Source organism: Sturnus vulgaris, chromosome 5, assembly GCF_052056855.1.
Source record: "Sturnus vulgaris isolate bStuVul1 chromosome 5, bStuVul1.hap1, whole genome shotgun sequence".
Lineage (NCBI taxonomy): Eukaryota > Metazoa > Chordata > Aves > Passeriformes > Sturnidae > Sturnus > Sturnus vulgaris.
In genome coordinates this window covers 27,389,725-27,406,734 of record NC_142247.1, presented here as the reverse complement: position 1 = coordinate 27,406,734, position 17,010 = coordinate 27,389,725, and the positions used below count along the sequence as shown (strand labels likewise).

General features: G+C 46.9%; 5 protein-coding genes across 5 annotated transcripts; 3 read left to right on the top strand and 2 right to left on the bottom strand.

Moving 5' to 3' along the window:
* Window positions 1-5: 5 nt before the first annotated feature.
* LOC148223620 (histone H2A-like) lies at window positions 6-659 on the top strand. Its single transcript, XM_088165195.1, has one exon. It carries the CDS (start codon window positions 170-172, stop codon window positions 557-559), a length of 390 nt encoding a protein of 129 aa, XP_088021321.1. The 5' UTR covers window positions 6-169; the 3' UTR covers window positions 560-659.
* On the bottom strand, window positions 655-5,748 carry LOC106863082 (uncharacterized). Its single transcript, XM_088165191.1, has one exon. It carries the CDS (start codon window positions 1,788-1,790, stop codon window positions 930-932), a length of 861 nt encoding a protein of 286 aa, XP_088021317.1. The 5' UTR covers window positions 1,791-5,748; the 3' UTR covers window positions 655-929.
* Window positions 5,749-13,664: 7,916 nt separating this feature from the next.
* On the top strand, window positions 13,665-14,466 carry LOC148223619 (histone H3). The gene has a single exon (XM_088165184.1). The coding sequence runs from the start codon at window positions 13,726-13,728 to the stop codon at window positions 14,134-14,136; it is 411 nt and encodes a 136-aa protein (XP_088021310.1). The 5' UTR covers window positions 13,665-13,725; the 3' UTR covers window positions 14,137-14,466.
* A 947-nt stretch (window positions 14,467-15,413) lies between these two features.
* Window positions 15,414-16,111, bottom strand: LOC148223618 (histone H2B 1/2/3/4/6). The gene has a single exon (XM_088165190.1). It carries the CDS (start codon window positions 15,839-15,841, stop codon window positions 15,461-15,463), a length of 381 nt encoding a protein of 126 aa, XP_088021316.1. The 5' UTR covers window positions 15,842-16,111; the 3' UTR covers window positions 15,414-15,460.
* A 37-nt stretch (window positions 16,112-16,148) lies between these two features.
* Window positions 16,149-16,620, top strand: LOC148223617 (histone H2A-like). The gene has a single exon (XM_088165189.1). The coding sequence runs from the start codon at window positions 16,181-16,183 to the stop codon at window positions 16,568-16,570; it is 390 nt and encodes a 129-aa protein (XP_088021315.1). The 5' UTR covers window positions 16,149-16,180; the 3' UTR covers window positions 16,571-16,620.
* The last annotated feature ends 390 nt before the right edge of the window (window positions 16,621-17,010 follow it).

Genomic DNA, 17,010 nt, shown 5'->3' with positions numbered 1-17,010 from the left:
TCCGCTTTTCTATTGGCTGCCTGTGCAATGCCTCCCTCGCAGCCAATCACAAGAGGCGTCTTCTGATCCGGCCGAGTCGTATAAAATGCAGGCGTTGACCTGACTCAGAGCGTACTCGTCTCTTTTCGATTGCGGTCGTTGTTGTTGCTGTTGCTGCTGAATCGCTGCGATGTCCGGCCGCGGGAAGCAGGGCGGGAAGGCGCGCGCCAAGGCCAAGTCGCGCTCGTCGCGGGCCGGGCTGCAGTTCCCCGTGGGCCGCGTGCACCGCCTGCTGCGCAAGGGCAACTACGCGGAGCGCGTGGGCGCCGGCGCCCCGGTGTACCTGGCGGCCGTGCTCGAGTACCTGACGGCCGAGATCCTGGAGCTGGCGGGCAACGCGGCCCGCGACAACAAGAAGACGCGCATCATCCCCCGCCACCTGCAGCTCGCCATCCGCAACGACGAGGAGCTCAACAAGCTGCTGGGCAAGGTGACGATCGCGCAGGGCGGCGTGCTGCCCAACATCCAGGCCGTGCTGCTGCCCAAGAAGACCGACAGCCACAAGGCTAAGACCAAGTGAGCGCCGAAGAACAACGACTGCCAGTCATCACGATAAACCCAAAGGCTCTTTTCAGAGCCACCCACTTTATCAATAAAGAGCTAAATTGCTATAAGTATTACGAAGCTTGTAAGTACCACGATTTTTATTAGTGCCCCTTCCTTTTCCATGTTTTCTCTTACACGTTATAGTAGCACCGCTTTCAGCAGACATTGTTTCTTAAACTCCAAAGACTTTCCTAGAGCAGCCAATTTTACAACTGACTAAAACTTCTACATAAAAAATTAATTAATTAAAAAAATAATTTCAGCACTTCTGAGACAACTTTTGTGGCTCTTAAAAGAGCCGTTGGGTTTTTATGCGGAGCAAGGGTCCTCCTCCGTGAGGGAGCTTACTTCTTACTGGACGCTGCCTTCTTTGCCTTGGCCACTTTTGCCTTTGCGGCTTTTGGCTTGGCCGCTTTGGGCTTCATTACCTTTGCCTTAGCTGGGCTCTTCGCTACTGCCACCTTCTTCGGCTTGGCAGCCTTTGTTGCTTTCTTCGGGCTCTTGGCTACTTTCTTGGCCGCCGGCTTCTTCGCTTTCTTGGGGCTCTTCGTTGTCACCACCTTCTTGGGCTTCTTAGCGGAGCTAGCGGGCTTCTTAACCGCCGGCTTCTTGGGCTTAGCCACGGAAGTTCTTTTTCTGGGAGCTTTTTCCTTGACTTCTCCCGGCTTCTTGTTGAGACGGAAAGAGCCGGAGGCGCCGGTGCCCTTGGTCTGCACCAAGATGCCCTTGCTGACGAGGCTCTTGAGCCCCAGCTTGATGCGGCTGTTGTTCTTCTCCACATCGTAGCCGCCGGCGGCCAGCGCCTTCTTGAGCGCGGCGAGGGAGAGCCCCTTGCGCTCCTTGGAGGCGGACACGGCCTTGGTGATGAGCTCGGTGACGCTGGGCCCCGCGGGCTTGCGGGCTTTGGAGCCGCTCGCCGCCTTCTTCGGCTTCTTGGCGGCGGCCTTGGCGGCGGGGGCCGGGGCAGCGGGTGCTGCCTCAGCGGCGGGAGAGGGCGCGGTCTCGGACATTGCGGCGGGCGCGAATGTGGCTGTACCGGCGGCGCCTCCTTTTATAGCAGCTCGAGGGCTCTGATTGGTTCGCTCCCGAGCCCGCCCCGCCCCCTGCCCCGCTCCCTGCTGCCCGCTTTGTGTTTCTTCCCTGTCAAAAAAGTGATTTTTTTTTTCTTTAAACAACCTGAACCGCAGCACCCCGGTTCTCAGCATTCTTGCTGAGCACAGAGAATATTTTTGTCCTGCGATATTTCTTTCAACTGAGACTTGAAATGACTTTCAGGCAAGTCAGTAATCCCCCAGTTTGGGGATTGTTTGACTTCATGGGCTGTAAGATTTTTATTTCTCCTTTTGAATTAAAACTTTGCTTTTGACATCGCTGTCTCAGTAACATCGGAAACATGTTTCTGAGAGTGTTTATCAGCGAGGTGCTGCAAAATGGGAGTAATCTCGAGACTTTATTTTAGTGTAAATTAGCTTTGAAAAGATGCAAGTAACACAAGGTAGCCACTCGGCTTTGTATCTGGGTTATGAGTTTTTTTCCATAACACATCGTCTCTTCAAAATAATGAAACCTTTGGACACAATGCCCTTTTTAGCTCTAGTAGGACTTGGTAAAACATAAAATAAAGACATTTTTCACCAGAAACATTTACCTGAAACAGCTCTCTTAAATAATCAGGTACCTTTAAAGTCCCAGAATAACACATAAAAGTTGCTTCTCTGTCCCCCTGGGGTTTGTGCGCCTTTGTATTAATATTTTAATTAACGATATTCCCATTTTTTCTCCAAAATACTTATTTTTGTGATGCACAGTAGATAAACCTATTCATTTTTATGTTTTCGATGTAGTGTTTATTTTCCTGCTTAGTTTTAAATTATAATTCAGGAATTTTGTCAGCCACAATCAGCAATTTTACAAAAAAGAGAAACAAAATAATATCAAAATACAGTGCACATGTTTTCATTATGAAAAACAGACATAAAGCTGCAGGCCTTTCTTTAATAAAATAATATAATTCAAGTGGCTTAAGCAAATAATTTTGTCCTCAGAACTGCCGAGAGAAGCAATGACATGGCTTTTTCCAGTGTATGACTATTGTGATGTGGAATAAATTGAATGTACATAAAAATGATGTTTTCATGAGATGAGTTGGCTAGCAAACGCATAGTAATGATTAAACATTTGTAGTATATGTGGAAAAGAATCTGAGACCCTGGTGATTGATTTGTATGATTGTAAATAGAGTTATTTGCCTCCTTTCACTTTATCTTCTGATAATAAAATATCACACACTCTCTTGTGAAGTTTTGATGATGGTGGGGCAGTTCTATGAACTTGTCAGTGGTACTCGATTATCTTGACTGGGGTGTACTAAAGACTCTCAGGAGATGTGGTGGCATTTCAGACAAGCTTTTTTCTAGGGAAGACAACCAGCAGAAAAACATCATGTGGGAGAGGATAAAACCAGAAGTTGAGGTGGATTTGGTTATGTCCTGATTCTGTATTTCATGGTAGTTTCATCTGCTGAATCGGCTGTGAATTTCAGGCTGTGAACTACATTGGCACAGGAGTGAATCTCTTGGGAAGGATACACACCACTAGGGAGAAATATCTGGGGGATAATTCTGTAGCATATAAATTTCCTTCAAATTCTGTAGCTTAATGTATTCTAATCTCATGCAGACACTAGTTCCTTTATCTTTAAATTCACTTGAACCTTTGCAAATGCATTTTCCTGGGTTTAGGCTAGGCCTCTATCCTACTTCCAAACAGCTGATATAGCAGCACACTCCTGGAACATTCTATGTACTTTCTTAAAAGTTCTTTTTCCTGCTCCTCCAAAATTTTGACCACCTATCTGGACTTTTAGAATTTTGTTTTTTCACAACCACATAGACAGCTATTTTTAGTCTAAGCAAAGAAGGAAATGAAAAGAGATCTTGCAAAGGTTTTCAGGTAGAGGAGGGAAGGAGAAATAAAAGTTTAATTCCTTTAATTAATAAGTGAACTTAATTTAAAGAAATCATTGCTTCAAATATTATGATCTCAGTAAAAACAAAATCACTTCTGTCTTCTATTTTCCCCTTTAAAAAAGATGTCGAGCTACCAGACCATTTATTAAATACCATTTGGCCTTGATTGGTTGAAAGATCAGGAGCAAAGGTAGTGATTTCCTTGGTCCTTCTGGTAAGAGAACATTTTTAAATATAGTGGACAGAGATATTTGGAAGTGGTGGACCAGAAGGAAGCTTCCTCCTCCTTCTGAAAACATAACAAGTAGGACTGGCACCTTCTACAACAGATATGAGACCTTGGAAGTAGAAGGCCAGACAACTGATGGAGTGAACCCTTCTGGGATAGAGGGACCTCCTAAACCAACACCATCTGTACCCCCACATCAAGACCTCCTCTGTTTTGAGGAAAAGAAGGTGATTGTAATCAGACACTCCCTTCTGCAGGGAACCAAGGGCCCGATATGTTGGGCAAACTCTTTCTCACACATCAAGCAACAAAGAGTTAAGAGTGACTGGGGTAACATCACTAGTGGGGTTCTGCAGGGCTCCATCCTCTCTCAATTCTCTTCAATATCTTTGTTAGCAACTGGGATGCAGGGCTCAAAGGAATGCTAAGTCTGTCATTGACACTAAACTGGGAGGAGCTGGCAACTCCCTGAAATGCAGAGGGGCCCTGCAGAGAGACCTTGACAAATTAGAGATGGGCAACCATGAACTATATGAAGTTTAAAAAGGGTAAGTGCTGGAATCTGCACCTCAGACAGGGCAATTCTAGTTGTGTGTACAGACTGAGGAATGAGATGCTGGAAAGCAGTGCCATGGAAAGGGAGCTGGGAGTCCTGGTTGATGGCAAGTTGAACATGAGCCAGCAGTGCCCTGGCAGCCAGGAGGGCCAGCCCTGTCCTGGGGGGCATCAGGAACAGCATCCCCAGCCAGGCAAGGGAGGGGATTGTCCTGCTCTGCCCTGGGGTAGCCTCAACTCGAGTGCTGGGGACAGTTTTGGTGCCACAGTATAAAAAAGACATTAAGTGATTAGAGAGCATATGAAGAAGGGCCACAAGGATGTCAAAGGATCTGGAGGGGAAGCCGTATGAGGAGCAGCTGAGGTCATTTGATCTGTTCAGCCTGGAGGAGACTGAGGGGAGAACTCATCACAGTCTGAAGCTTCCTCATGAGAGGAAGAGGAGAGGCAGACACTGATCTCTTTAACTTCTATGACTAGTGACAGGACTCAAGGAAATACCATGAAGCTGAGTCAGGGAAGGTTTAAGCTGGATATCAGGACAAAGTTCTTCACCCAGAGGGTGGCTGGGCTCTGGAAGAGGCTCCCCAGGGAATGGTCACAGCACCAGCCTGACAGAGTTCAAGAAGCATTTGGATAACACATTCAGGCACATGGGGTGACTCTTGAGGTGTCCTGCACATGGCCAGCATTTGAACTCGATGGTGCTGATGGGTCCCTTCCAACCCAGCATATTTTACGATGCTATAATTCTACGAAAATTTTCCAAAGTTCAGTCAGGAATTCAATAACTCCCTTTTCTCCTATTCTGGTAGGGATAAGTGCTTTCAGGAAGGTCCTTCCTATAAGCCCATGTGACTTGATGCACTACAGAATCATAGCATGATTCGTGTTGGAAGGGTCCTTCAAAGATTGTCTAGACCAACATCATTGTCATGGGCAAAGACATCTTTCACTGGATCAGGTTGATCAAAGCCTTATCCCAGGTGACTTTGGAATCTTCCATTGAAGGCATCAACAACTTCTCTTGGCAACTTGTTCCAGTGTGTCACACCACCTTCATAATGAAAATTTTCTTCCTTAGAGCCTATTTAAATCTAACTTCTCTCACTTTTAAAACCTTTCCCCTTGCCTAGCCCCTACAGGCCCTGGTAAAAAGACTTTCTCTGTCTTTCTTAAAAGTATTCTTCATATGTCAAAGGCCACACTGAGGTCTGCCCAGAGCCTTGTCTTCTCCAGGCCTAAAAAACACTACTCTCCCAGACTTTCTTCATGGAAGAAGTGTTCTAGCTCCCTCATCAGTTTCATGACTCTCCTGTGGTTCTCCTCCAAGTCTTTCTTGTACTGGGGACCCCAGAGGTAGGTGCAGTACTCCAGGTGAGGTCTCATTAGAGTAGAGTGAATGAAGAGAATCACCTCCCTAAACCTGCTAGCTGTGCTTTTTTTTTTTTTTTTTTTTTTTTTTTTTTTTTTTTTTTAATGCAGCCCAGGATACAACTGGCTTTCTGAGCAGCAAGTGCACATTGCCACCTCATGTCCAAATTTTGATCTACCCATATCTCTGAGTCTTTCTATGCAGGGCTGCTTGCAATCAGCTCATCCTGCAGTCTGTACTGACATTTGGAATGGCCCTGACCTGGGTGCAGGGCCATGCTTTTGACATTGCTGGGCTTCATGAGGTTCACATGGGTCCACTCATCAAGCCTGTCAAGCTCCCTCAGCATGGTATCCCTTCCCTCCAGTGAATCGATGGCACCACTGAGCACGGTGTCACAAACTTGATGAGGGTGCACTCAATCCCACTATGGGCTATTGATGAAAATATTAAACACTATCTATATTGCAACTATACCTGCTAATGTCCTGAAGGCCCTGGGATGAATCCCCTTAGGTGCCATGGGTTTATGTATATTCAGGTTCCTCAGGCAGTCTTGAACCTGATCTTCTCTTACAGCAGGGGAGGGACTTTGTTCCCCTTGTCCATGCCTTGAGTTTCATAGACTTAGGAGATGGGAAAGAGAGACTGCCAGTGAAAACAGAGACAGCAAATTTGTTGGGTGTCTCAGTCTTCTCTGTGCCAGTAGTCACTAAATTTCCTGTCTTTTTTGGTGGGGGGCATTTTATTTAGTCCTCCTTTTCTGATCAGTGTACCTACAGTAGCCTTCGTTATTCTTCACATCCCTTTCCATATTCAGTTACAGATGTACTTTAGCTTTTCTGATTCCATCCCTACACACCTGGACAGTGCTCTGTGTTCTTCCCAGGATATGTGTCTCTGCTTCCACTGCCTGTGCATTTACTCCTTTCACTTCAGTTCAACCAGAAGGTCTTTACTCAGCCACATTGGCTTTCTACCTTCCCAGCTTGCTTTTTGACATATGGGAATCAAGTCCACCTGCTCCATAGGACAAATATCCTTAAATAACTTTCAGGCCTGTCCTTCTCCTTCGCCCTGAGGGCAGTTTCCAAAGGATTTCCATATCCTATTTTCTTAAGCAACTGAATATTTATGAAATTCAATATCTTATCTCTGTAGTTTGCCTGGCCATATCCCTCAAATTTATGATAGGTCTGGGCTTAGGCATCAGCCCAGGTTAACACTATTCTTGACCTCCTCAAGTAGTTAATTTTTGTTGGCAAGAACAGGTCGGGTAGTGCTTCTTCTCTGGTTGGACTTTTTTTCACCTGGATAAAAAAAATCATCTTCAACATGCTCTAGGAGTGTTCTGGTAACTCATGGCTTTCTGTGCCACGTTTCCAGCAGATGTCAGGTTGATTGATGCTCCCCAGCAGGATCATATGATTATGATGGCACTTGTAGTTGAAAAAAGAAGCTTCATCAGCATCCTCCTTCTTTTGTTTGGGTGGCCTATGGTAAATACCAACCATGAGGTTTCCTTTTTTGGCTTGGCCTCTAGATTTGTACCCAGAAAAGCTCAGTCGTTCATCACTGTTTTTCTAACACAGTTCTTCACAATCAAGCTTTTTTTTTTTTTTTTTTTTTTTTTTTTTTTTTTTTTTTTTTTTTCCGTAGAAGACAACCTGCCCCCACCCTTATTTCCTGATCTTTCTGGACAGTTTATAGCCATCAATTTCAGCACTTCAGTCTTGTGATTAATCTCACTGCATGAGATTAATCTCACTACATGAGATTAATCTCACTAAGTGAGTGAACTATGACTGTGACTGCCTTTCAGTGTTTGCTCAGGAAGATTTATGGAGACATCCATCTCACAGATGCAGCTGAGGAGGCAGGAGTGCAGCCTGTATGTGCATACTTCAAACAGGGTGATCAAGTCAAGCACGAAGCCTGTAGCTGCAAAGCCCCATTTCCATGTTTTTCACCTGGGGCTGCCTAAGTCTGCTCAGTAACTCCAATATTTTCTCAAGCTCTTCCTGATACTTGTGCTACTGAGTAGTGATACCTCATATATGTTGTACAGATAAATTAATTCTGACTTTTAGGTGGTTCTGGTACAAAAAAAACCCCATAACTAAAGTCACAGAGTTACTCATGGCAACTCAAACCTGCCCTTGATGTAATTGCAGACTTTGTGTGATTTGAAAGACATCTTTTGTCCATTCATGATGGATTTTATTTAAAAACTGTTTTATCATGATATTCTAAACCATAACACATTGTTACATGAGTAAGAAAACTTCATGTCTCAATAGGGAAGAACTTATAATTACATACTGTTCTGTTTACAGCAAAGGACTCCTCCTCAGGACAAAAGATTTTTGTATTTATAGTGACTTAAAGGCACCAGGTAAAACAGCAATCTCTTAAAACAAAAAAGTCTGTGGGCAGAGTTATGGTAGGCATTAGGCAGGAAGTTTAGGTATTACACAGAGACAGCTTGCTTTTTTTTTTTTTTTTTAATTTAATTTTTTTTTTAATTTTTAATTTAATTTAATTTTTTAATAATTTTTAATTTTTTTAATTAATTAATTTAAAAATTAATTAATTTTTAAAATTTTTAATTTTTTTTTAATTTTTTTTTTAATTTAATTTTTAATTTAATTTAATTTTAATTTAAATTAATTTAATTTAATTAAATTAAATTTTTTTAATTAATTTTAATTAATTAAATTTAATTTAATTTTTTAATTTTAATTTTTTTTTAATTTAATTTTAAATTTTTAATTTAATTTTTTTAATTTTTTTTTATTTTTTTTTAATTTTTTTAATTTTTAATTTTTTTTTTAATTAATTAAAAATTTTTAATTTTAATTTAAATTTAATTAATTTAATTTTTTAATTTTTTTTAATTTTTTAATGTCTTAAAAAAATACTCAGATTTTTTCAACACTTTTATTTTGGCTTAAAGCAAGAGAGAAATAGTTCCTTGATAATTCCAGAGCACAAAATTTCTGATAACTTCTGAGCTCAGTTAAAGGATAATTTCAAGAACCAGTTCAGATCAATCAATCAATCAATCAGTTGAATTACTACAATTCTTTTTTAATATTTAATGCGCATGGTGAGTGGGGCAGGGATCGTGACAGTGACTGGGCACAGCCACACCATCCTGGATCACTGAGCAAGTCTGCTGGGATGAGGTTGGTATGAGGTTGAGCCCAGAAAGTGGAGCCAGTGGATTCAGAGATGTCCTTTCAGAGATGCACAGGCACAGCATGGAAGGTAAAATCTGAGACTGAATGCAACCCCAAAGTCAAGGTGTTAAAAACCAGTAGGTGGAGTGCAGAGTTTCAAGTCTGAGAAAACTTGAAAAACAAATTAGCTTAAAGTCTGGCAAAGGAAAAGGGAAAAACAACAAGAAGCATGTTTCCTTTATGGGAACAAAGTTCTCTTGGATGCAGAAGTACAAGCAGAACAGCAATGAAATCTGCCTGTACACTGTTACTGTGATGAATAAAACATTTTCGGTCTGCATTTCTGGCCCAGGGTCGGATTTTCCATCATGTGGAACTGGCAATGGCGACCAACTTCCCTTCCAAATGTCATTCTATGTTCAGGGAATCAGTTGTTACATAAATCTGAAAGCACAGAAAAAGTTAGGAGAGGAATAGATTGGTCAAATGTCTCTGTGGGCTGCTCCTGCAGGAAAGACAATATTTTAGAAGAATAAAAAGGTGTTAAAATACCTGTCTGAAATGTGTAAATATTTTCTATTTCTTTGCTGCTCCCATTTCCTTGGTATCATTTTGGTGCATCCACCCTGAGCAATGCGTTCAGCTTACTCATTTACAGCTCTATACAGAATTTTTTTTAGAAATGCATCAAACTAACTGTGGGGGCTCTTATGGTTTTGTTCCTTACAGATTCAGTTTAGTAAGCAACTCCCAAAGAAAAAATGATTTATACTGCCTGGGTCGATTTGGGGTTGGTTTTTTACTGTGTGATTTTTTTAATGTGGTGATGAGGTTTTGTTTGTTTGCTGGGTTTTGGGGTTTTTTTTTTGTTTGTTTTTAAGAGTGTCTTCCTAGCTGTTACTCACTATCTTTTTCCATGGCAGTTAGCTTTTTTCCGGATGCAAAATACCATATGCACCAGTGCCTATTAGGGAGAAGATTTTAACAGGCTATCAGTGGCAGAGAGATAACCTGTCAGCAAAAATCCACCAAGAAGAGTGTTTTTTATTTAGTTTCTCTTTTAAAAAAAAAATAATAAAAAAATAAAAAAGGCCTGGGACCATGCGACTTTTCTAGATCAAATGCAAGCAAAAGTGTTAAACTGGTTGGTAAAATATTTGTTTATGTCAGTGATAGTTGCCATAGTTTTGAGAAGAGAAACCACATAATACCGTCACTGAGAAGAATGTTCTCTCCATCCCATGCCAAGGTATTTTCACCTTAGGAGTCTGTATGAAACTGTTCTTGGAAAGCTAAGGATAACACGGAGGAAGAAGGTCAGTTCGTGATAACTGCTGTGTTAGGTGACGTGTGGCTTCACGGCCAAATCTGTGCCCAGGTGTGCCACTGACAGGAGGGGATGGGTTGGAGTGTGCTCCTGAGTGACAGTCTGCCCATTGTGAAGGCTGGGAGGAGGGTTTGGACTGCTGAAAGGAACAGTGCTGTAATTTGGCCCTGAGCCTGATCGCCGCAGGTTCCCCTAAACCATTTCTCTATTCGTGGGTATTTCCCGTGTGTGTTGTACTCCACAGATTTCAGCAGCGACAAATGGAGAGACAGGGATGATCTGAGGAGGAGTCCAATACTTCCATACAAGATAGGACACGGCTTTTATTTCAGCAGTTCCCACACTTAGGAAACTTCCACGTACAGTCACTTTTCACTCAACACCCAGACAAGACAGAGGCTTAGTACCAAGAGGAAAAGTAAATTCAGGTTTGCTGTCAGCCCCGCGGCGGTCCCACCTAGACAGGACGGGCTAAGCAGGGTGCAGCGGCTGGGGAAAGGAGTTGCTCCAGGACATGATTACCGCTGTGGGACTCTGTACAAGTTTGTCCTGTTTCCGCACGGACCTCGGAAGCCCAAGTTTTAATTTGGGGGCCGTAAGTTTGACATTTCAAGGGCTTCCTGCAGAGATTCAAGAAACAGAAAGTAACTAACCCGTTAAACCCAATGTTTATAGAAATTAATAGACACATGATAGAGATACAAGATCGTCAGGGGGATGTGTGTGTAATTAACATCTCAGTCGCAAAGCCGGGCGCGGAGAGCAGCCGGGACGCGGCGCCGGGGCCAGGGCGGAGCGATGTCACCGAGCTCCTGATCCCGGCGGGCACCTTCGTGACCAGCTCGGCTTCCCTTGGCTGGGCGGAGGAGGGTCCGACCGCCGAGAGAGCCTCGGGTAAGGAGGGCAGGGAGGGCGAAGGGGAACACGGAAATGAAAGGTGGTTTCACCTCTCGCTGCGCTGCCGCCGCTTGTGCAAGCTCGACCGAAGAAACATGGAATGAAACTGGTGAATTACGACCTAGTGAATTTCACAACATTCACTCCCACGTCAAGGAAGACCTGATGTCTCCTTCCAAGGGCTCGGGAGACCAAACACGGAGTATTTATTACAGTGACCTCTTCTCTCCGCAGCCCATTGCTGTGTTTCAGCACTCTGCTTTGTTCAGCTTACACACCCTTCACTTTCTAAACTTTCCATAATATGTGTACCATTAAACGATATGCAAACATACACACAGCTCTATGATCCCGAAAAAGACAGTGCACCCAGAAAAACAAATTAGATTTGCACTCCCCGGCGCCGACATCATCGTGCATCCCCGGACACACACATCGCCCTGCGTTCGGTGCTGCCGTCGCTCTGCGTCTCTCGAAATACGCTCTTCTCCCAGTGACACGGGCATCGTCCCGCTCCTCCCGCACACACTCATCGCTCTCCGCCGATATATACACATATCGCTTCCCTCCCAAAGGAAAGCACCTCGCTCTGCACTGTTTTACAAACCAATCGCTCTGCACCCGAGCATGCACGCAGCGGACGACAGTCCCGTATCTGAGTGCCCTGCGCCGCCGTCCCCACACACTCCCCACCCTCTGCCGAAACACATCGCTGAGCGCCCTCAGTCCACGTTAGCCTTACGTCTCGACACACAGAGCCCTCCGCAGCCCCCGACACATAATCGCTCTGCTTCCTACGACATGCGGTACCTCCTGAGCCCAGTAAACACACAGTTCGTTCTGCACCAGCTGACATTGTTAAGCGCCTGCTAACGCATTGTTTCTGTCCTCCCCGAAGGAGGACACAGCACTCTGCTACTTCCCTACGCACCCATTGCTCCGCACCACCCGACACACGCACCACTCTGCACCGGTGGACACACACCTCAGTCAGCCCCCGACATGGCATGGATCTCCCCTCCCCGATGACACACACGCTCTGTGCTTCAAAAGGCAAACACTTCGCTTTGCTCTTCCCGGACACACGCATTCCTCTGCGCCCGCGGGAGCCGCACACATCGCCTCACTCTGCGCCCGCGACTACATCTCTCTGCAGCCCACAGAACTCACATTGCTCGGCAACCCCGTCTCGTAAACCCCCCCGAGCCGAACGGAGCATGTAGCTGGCAGGGGAAAACAACTTTAGTCACCGAGGACATCACGGCTCTCACCAAATATCCAAACAAGCTGCTTCTGCGCCCTGTGCCAGACCTCCTGGACATCTTTTCAATAACAGAGATGATGCTATGGTTACCTGTACTTTGCTGTTTAGGTATTTTTCCGGGAAAGCAGAGGTTACAGTGTGAAAGCATTGTACATTGTAACGACAGCGGGACGTGCATTGTTTGCGGTAAAAGTATATGTTCTACATTTGCTTCAACTGACAAGTGAACGTTCATAATTCCCTAAAAGACCCGTGTGAGCCCGCTTTTAGTAGAGGCACGGTTTGCCGAGGGCGGATTAGACGAACGAATGAAGTCGGTGGTCTCAAAACGGCCGAAACAAATCTGTTCCTGACTACTAGTATGTGCTGTTTCCCTGTTGAGCTACGGGAATGACTGACGGTGTGAATCGGGAGCATTTAAAGCACAGGAGGTTCCAGACGACCCTGTGCTCCGGTTTTTCTGGGGTTTTTTTGAGCAAAAGGCTCCGAGATGGACGCCTTCCCTCCCATCAATGTACGTTCTCGCCCACGAACTACACAGCCCTGCACAAGCGGTAGCACTGAGGACATGCTCCCCGGCGCGGCTCTTTCCCCTCTTTGTACCGCCTTTCTCTCCAGAGACCTGTCCCCGCGCCCCGTAAATTCCGCCGCCGAGCAGCGGACGGAGCCGGAGGCGGGCGGGCAGAGTCGGGGCCACACCACTACCGCGCTCGGTCCGACCTGAGTGAGGACTGCGCGGAGCCTCCCCGTGGGCGGGCCCGGCCGCCTCACGCACCGCCCGACACGGCGCTCATTGGTGGCGCTCGCGGCGCGCAGCCCGCGCTCCACCGGGCCGCGCTCCCCGCAAGAGACGCGGCGCTTCCACCGGGCCGGGCAGCAGCCGGGGAAGCTCGGCTTGGCCAGAGAAGTCGGCTGCCGCCTGCATCTTCAGCCTTTCTGCCGCGGCTCTGAATCGAACGCAGCAACTGAGCGGGAAAAAACCGCGAGTTTTCGGGGACGGAGGCGGCTACCGGCGGCAGCTTTAGCCAGCGGCCCCGAGGCCGGAGATGAACGAGAGTGGAGCGGCTTTGGAAAAAAGAGGGCACCGAGACCGCTCTACATTGCTGGCCTGAGGTGCTGCCGCCCCTCCCGTCCCTTGCAAGCCGCCGTTCAGAGGGGGCGGGGACGGGGCGCCCCGGAGGCGGGGGCTCTTCCAGGGCTCGCGCGAAGCGTCCAATGGCAGCCGGCCGGTGGCGCGCGGGCGGCCAAGGGGCGGGGCCCGCAGGGACCATAAATAGCGGCGCCGCGGCGCGCCTGCGAGATCGCTGTTGCAAGCGAGCGAGTGTTGCTGTGTTGGTCAGCGATGGCGCGCACGAAGCAGACAGCGCGTAAATCGACGGGCGGGAAGGCGCCCCGCAAGCAGCTGGCCACCAAGGCTGCTCGCAAGAGCGCGCCGGCCACGGGCGGCGTCAAGAAGCCGCACCGCTACCGGCCCGGCACGGTGGCGCTGCGCGAGATCCGGCGCTACCAGAAGTCCACGGAGCTGCTGATCCGCAAGCTGCCCTTCCAGCGCCTGGTGCGCGAGATCGCGCAGGACTTCAAGACCGACCTGCGCTTCCAGAGCTCGGCCGTCATGGCGCTGCAGGAGGCCAGCGAGGCCTACCTGGTGGGGCTCTTCGAGGACACCAACCTCTGCGCCATCCACGCCAAGCGCGTCACCATCATGCCCAAAGACATCCAGCTGGCCCGGCGCATCCGCGGCGAGCGTGCATAAAAGTGTCTTGCCGCAGCCTTTCCTGGTCAGGCATTGAATCAGCCCGCATAGACCCAAAGGCTCTTTTAAGAGCCACCACATGCACAATTGAAAGAGCTGTAGCGCTGCTTTTGAACGAAAAGCGTTCTTAGTCGATACGGTCGGAGGAATTTTCACGGTCGGGAGTGGGAGGAGTTGTTTTGAATTAGAGAAATCTAATCTGTTGTAGCAGTCTTGCTATTATGTAAGTCTGTAAGTTGTTAGAAGATTTCTTAAAGAATACTTCCGGATACCTTAATAAAATTTGTAATGAGTCCCGGGCAATTTTTGCTTACTCTGGAGCCAGGTCGATTTTTTAAACTGCAGTTTTTAGCCCAGGACAACTGCAGTCAGTCGGTTATGTACTCGCCTCTCCTCCCTAGGAGCTGTCATCAGGTTCAGTCAAATGGATGTAAACTCTTCTGCTTCAGACTGCTTTCCCCCCTTTTAACTAATGTGTTTTCTTATTTTGTCGCCTTCACGCACTGCTTGTAAAACACGTTACTATTTGCAAAATCCTGGGGATTAATTGTAAATTAAGTATTAAAATCGTGTTTTATACAGGATGTTTTTCAATATGCAGGAGCACAGTAAAATGAGACTGAAAAAAAAAAGAAGGCAGGACCATAAAAATTTAACATTACAATCTAAAAACAAAACCAAAAAAACAAACCAAACACACGCCTTTTAAATCAGTTTGCAGATTTTCATATATATCTGAATTGGAGGCCTTAACCCGATACTGTAAAGCAAAAAAATGACAGAAAATTCAGAAACACCCATAAGGGGGCAGCAGGAACTAAGAAATCACTTAGGATTAAGGCTATTGAGCTCTGGAGCCGTCAACACGCTATTACTGAGAATAATAAAATAACAAACAAGAATTAAAAGGTAAGTGTCTAATTAATATTTTAAATCACTTGTTTTAAAGGATTGTATTTCTCAGACGGGAAGACCAATTAAGTGATGAACTAAAGAAATATATATTTCCCTAGAAATTAATTAATTCTTGAGCACACCTTTGCAATATTTGGCATTTGTCTGTGGTGTATGCAGATGAGGGGAGACCACGGCAAAACGTTAGTGAAGAGAGCACGTTAACCTTTTCCCACCTTTCTCACTTCTCAGAAAGGACTTTGACTAACGCCACACAGGAGATTGATGGCACAAGGGAGGTGTCTAACAACAGATAACTGAAGCAACTCATGTATAACAGATAAAATGAAATAAAGTGAAAGCTCTTTCGTTGAAAGTGTAGGTGGCTCTTAAAAGAGCCTTTGGGTTGAAAGTGACGGTCCGAGACGCCCTACTTGGAGCTGGTGTACTTGGTGACAGCCTTGGTGCCCTCGGACACGGCGTGCTTGGCCAGCTCGCCGGGCAGCAGCAGCCGCACGGCCGTCTGGATCTCCCGCGACGTGATGGTGGAGCGCTTGTTGTAGTGCGCCAGGCGCGACGCCTCGCCGGCGATGCGCTCGAAGATGTCGTTGACGAAGGAGTTCATGATGCCCATGGCCTTGGACGAGATGCCCGTGTCGGGGTGCACCTGCTTCAGCACCTTGTACACGTAGATGGAGTAGCTCTCCTTGCGGCTCTTCTTGCGCTTCTTGTCGCCTTTCTTCTGCGTCTTGGTCACCGCCTTCTTGGAGCCCTTCTTGGGCGCGGGAGCGGATTTGGCCGGCTCAGGCATCGCAGCAACCACAGCTCTGTGCCTCACAAAACACAGACACCAACAGCTCGCAACAGAGCTACAACCTCAAGAGCCTCTTTTATAGCGGCACCGCCGATCTCGCTGCATCGCTATTGGCTCGGCTTTAGCTCCGCGCGCGGCGCCGAGATTCGCTATTGGACACGTCTCGATCCGCTTTTCTATTGGCTGCCTGTGCAATGCCTCCCTCGCAGCCAATCACAAGAGGCGTCTTCTGATCCGGCCGAGTCGTATAAAATGCAGGCGTTGACCTGACTCAGAGCGTACTCGTCTCTTTTCGATTGCGGTCGTTGTTGTTGCTGTTGCTGCTGAATTGCTGCGATGTCCGGCCGCGGGAAGCAGGGCGGGAAGGCGCGCGCCAAGGCCAAGTCGCGCTCGTCGCGGGCCGGGCTGCAGTTCCCCGTGGGCCGCGTGCACCGCCTGCTGCGCAAGGGCAACTACGCGGAGCGCGTGGGCGCCGGCGCCCCGGTGTACCTGGCGGCCGTGCTCGAGTACCTGACGGCCGAGATCCTGGAGCTGGCGGGCAACGCGGCCCGCGACAACAAGAAGACGCGCATCATCCCCCGCCACCTGCAGCTCGCCATCCGCAACGACGAGGAGCTCAACAAGCTGCTGGGCAAGGTGACGATCGCGCAGGGCGGCGTGCTGCCCAACATCCAGGCCGTGCTGCTGCCCAAGAAGACCGACAGCCACAAGGCTAAGACCAAGTAAACGCTTTGTGAGGCTCATCGCGGAACAAAGGCTCTTTTCAGAGCCACCCACATTCCTCATAAAGAGTTGAGTCACTGCAGTTTTGATTTTATAGCGAAACAAAACAAAAATACGTAAGTTTTCTCAAAATGCTTATATTTATGCTTTTCTTCATTTCAGTCCTTTTGCTCCTGTGGGGCAGTTTTTAAAAGTATGTGTTTTTATCGCCAACAGTGATTTTCGTTAATGATGCCTTTTTAGTTTCTCAGTTGACTAACGTATTAACATTTTCAGTGGGTGGTCCGTGGGAAGTACGGGTTTTAGAATGGCGTGTCTTACCGTATGTCCTGGTCACCTGGCTCTGACTTTGCTGTTAGTGTTCTATTCAAGTGTGTATTTGACGACAATGTTAAAGTCTTAGCAACCTAGATTGTTTCTTTTAAGAGTACAATAAAGGAGCT

Bases quoted from the DNA above. Each gene is read 5' to 3' on its own strand.
- LOC148223620 (XM_088165195.1), top strand. From the start codon at position 170: ATGTCCGGCCGCGGGAAGCAGGGCGGGAAGGCGCGCGCCAAGGCCAAG.
- LOC106863082 (XM_088165191.1), bottom strand. From the start codon at position 1,790: ATGCTGAGAACCGGGGTGCTGCGGTTCAGGTTGTTTAAAGAAAAAAAA.
- LOC148223619 (XM_088165184.1), top strand. From the start codon at position 13,726: ATGGCGCGCACGAAGCAGACAGCGCGTAAATCGACGGGCGGGAAGGCG.
- LOC148223618 (XM_088165190.1), bottom strand. From the start codon at position 15,841: ATGCCTGAGCCGGCCAAATCCGCTCCCGCGCCCAAGAAGGGCTCCAAG.
- LOC148223617 (XM_088165189.1), top strand. From the start codon at position 16,181: ATGTCCGGCCGCGGGAAGCAGGGCGGGAAGGCGCGCGCCAAGGCCAAG.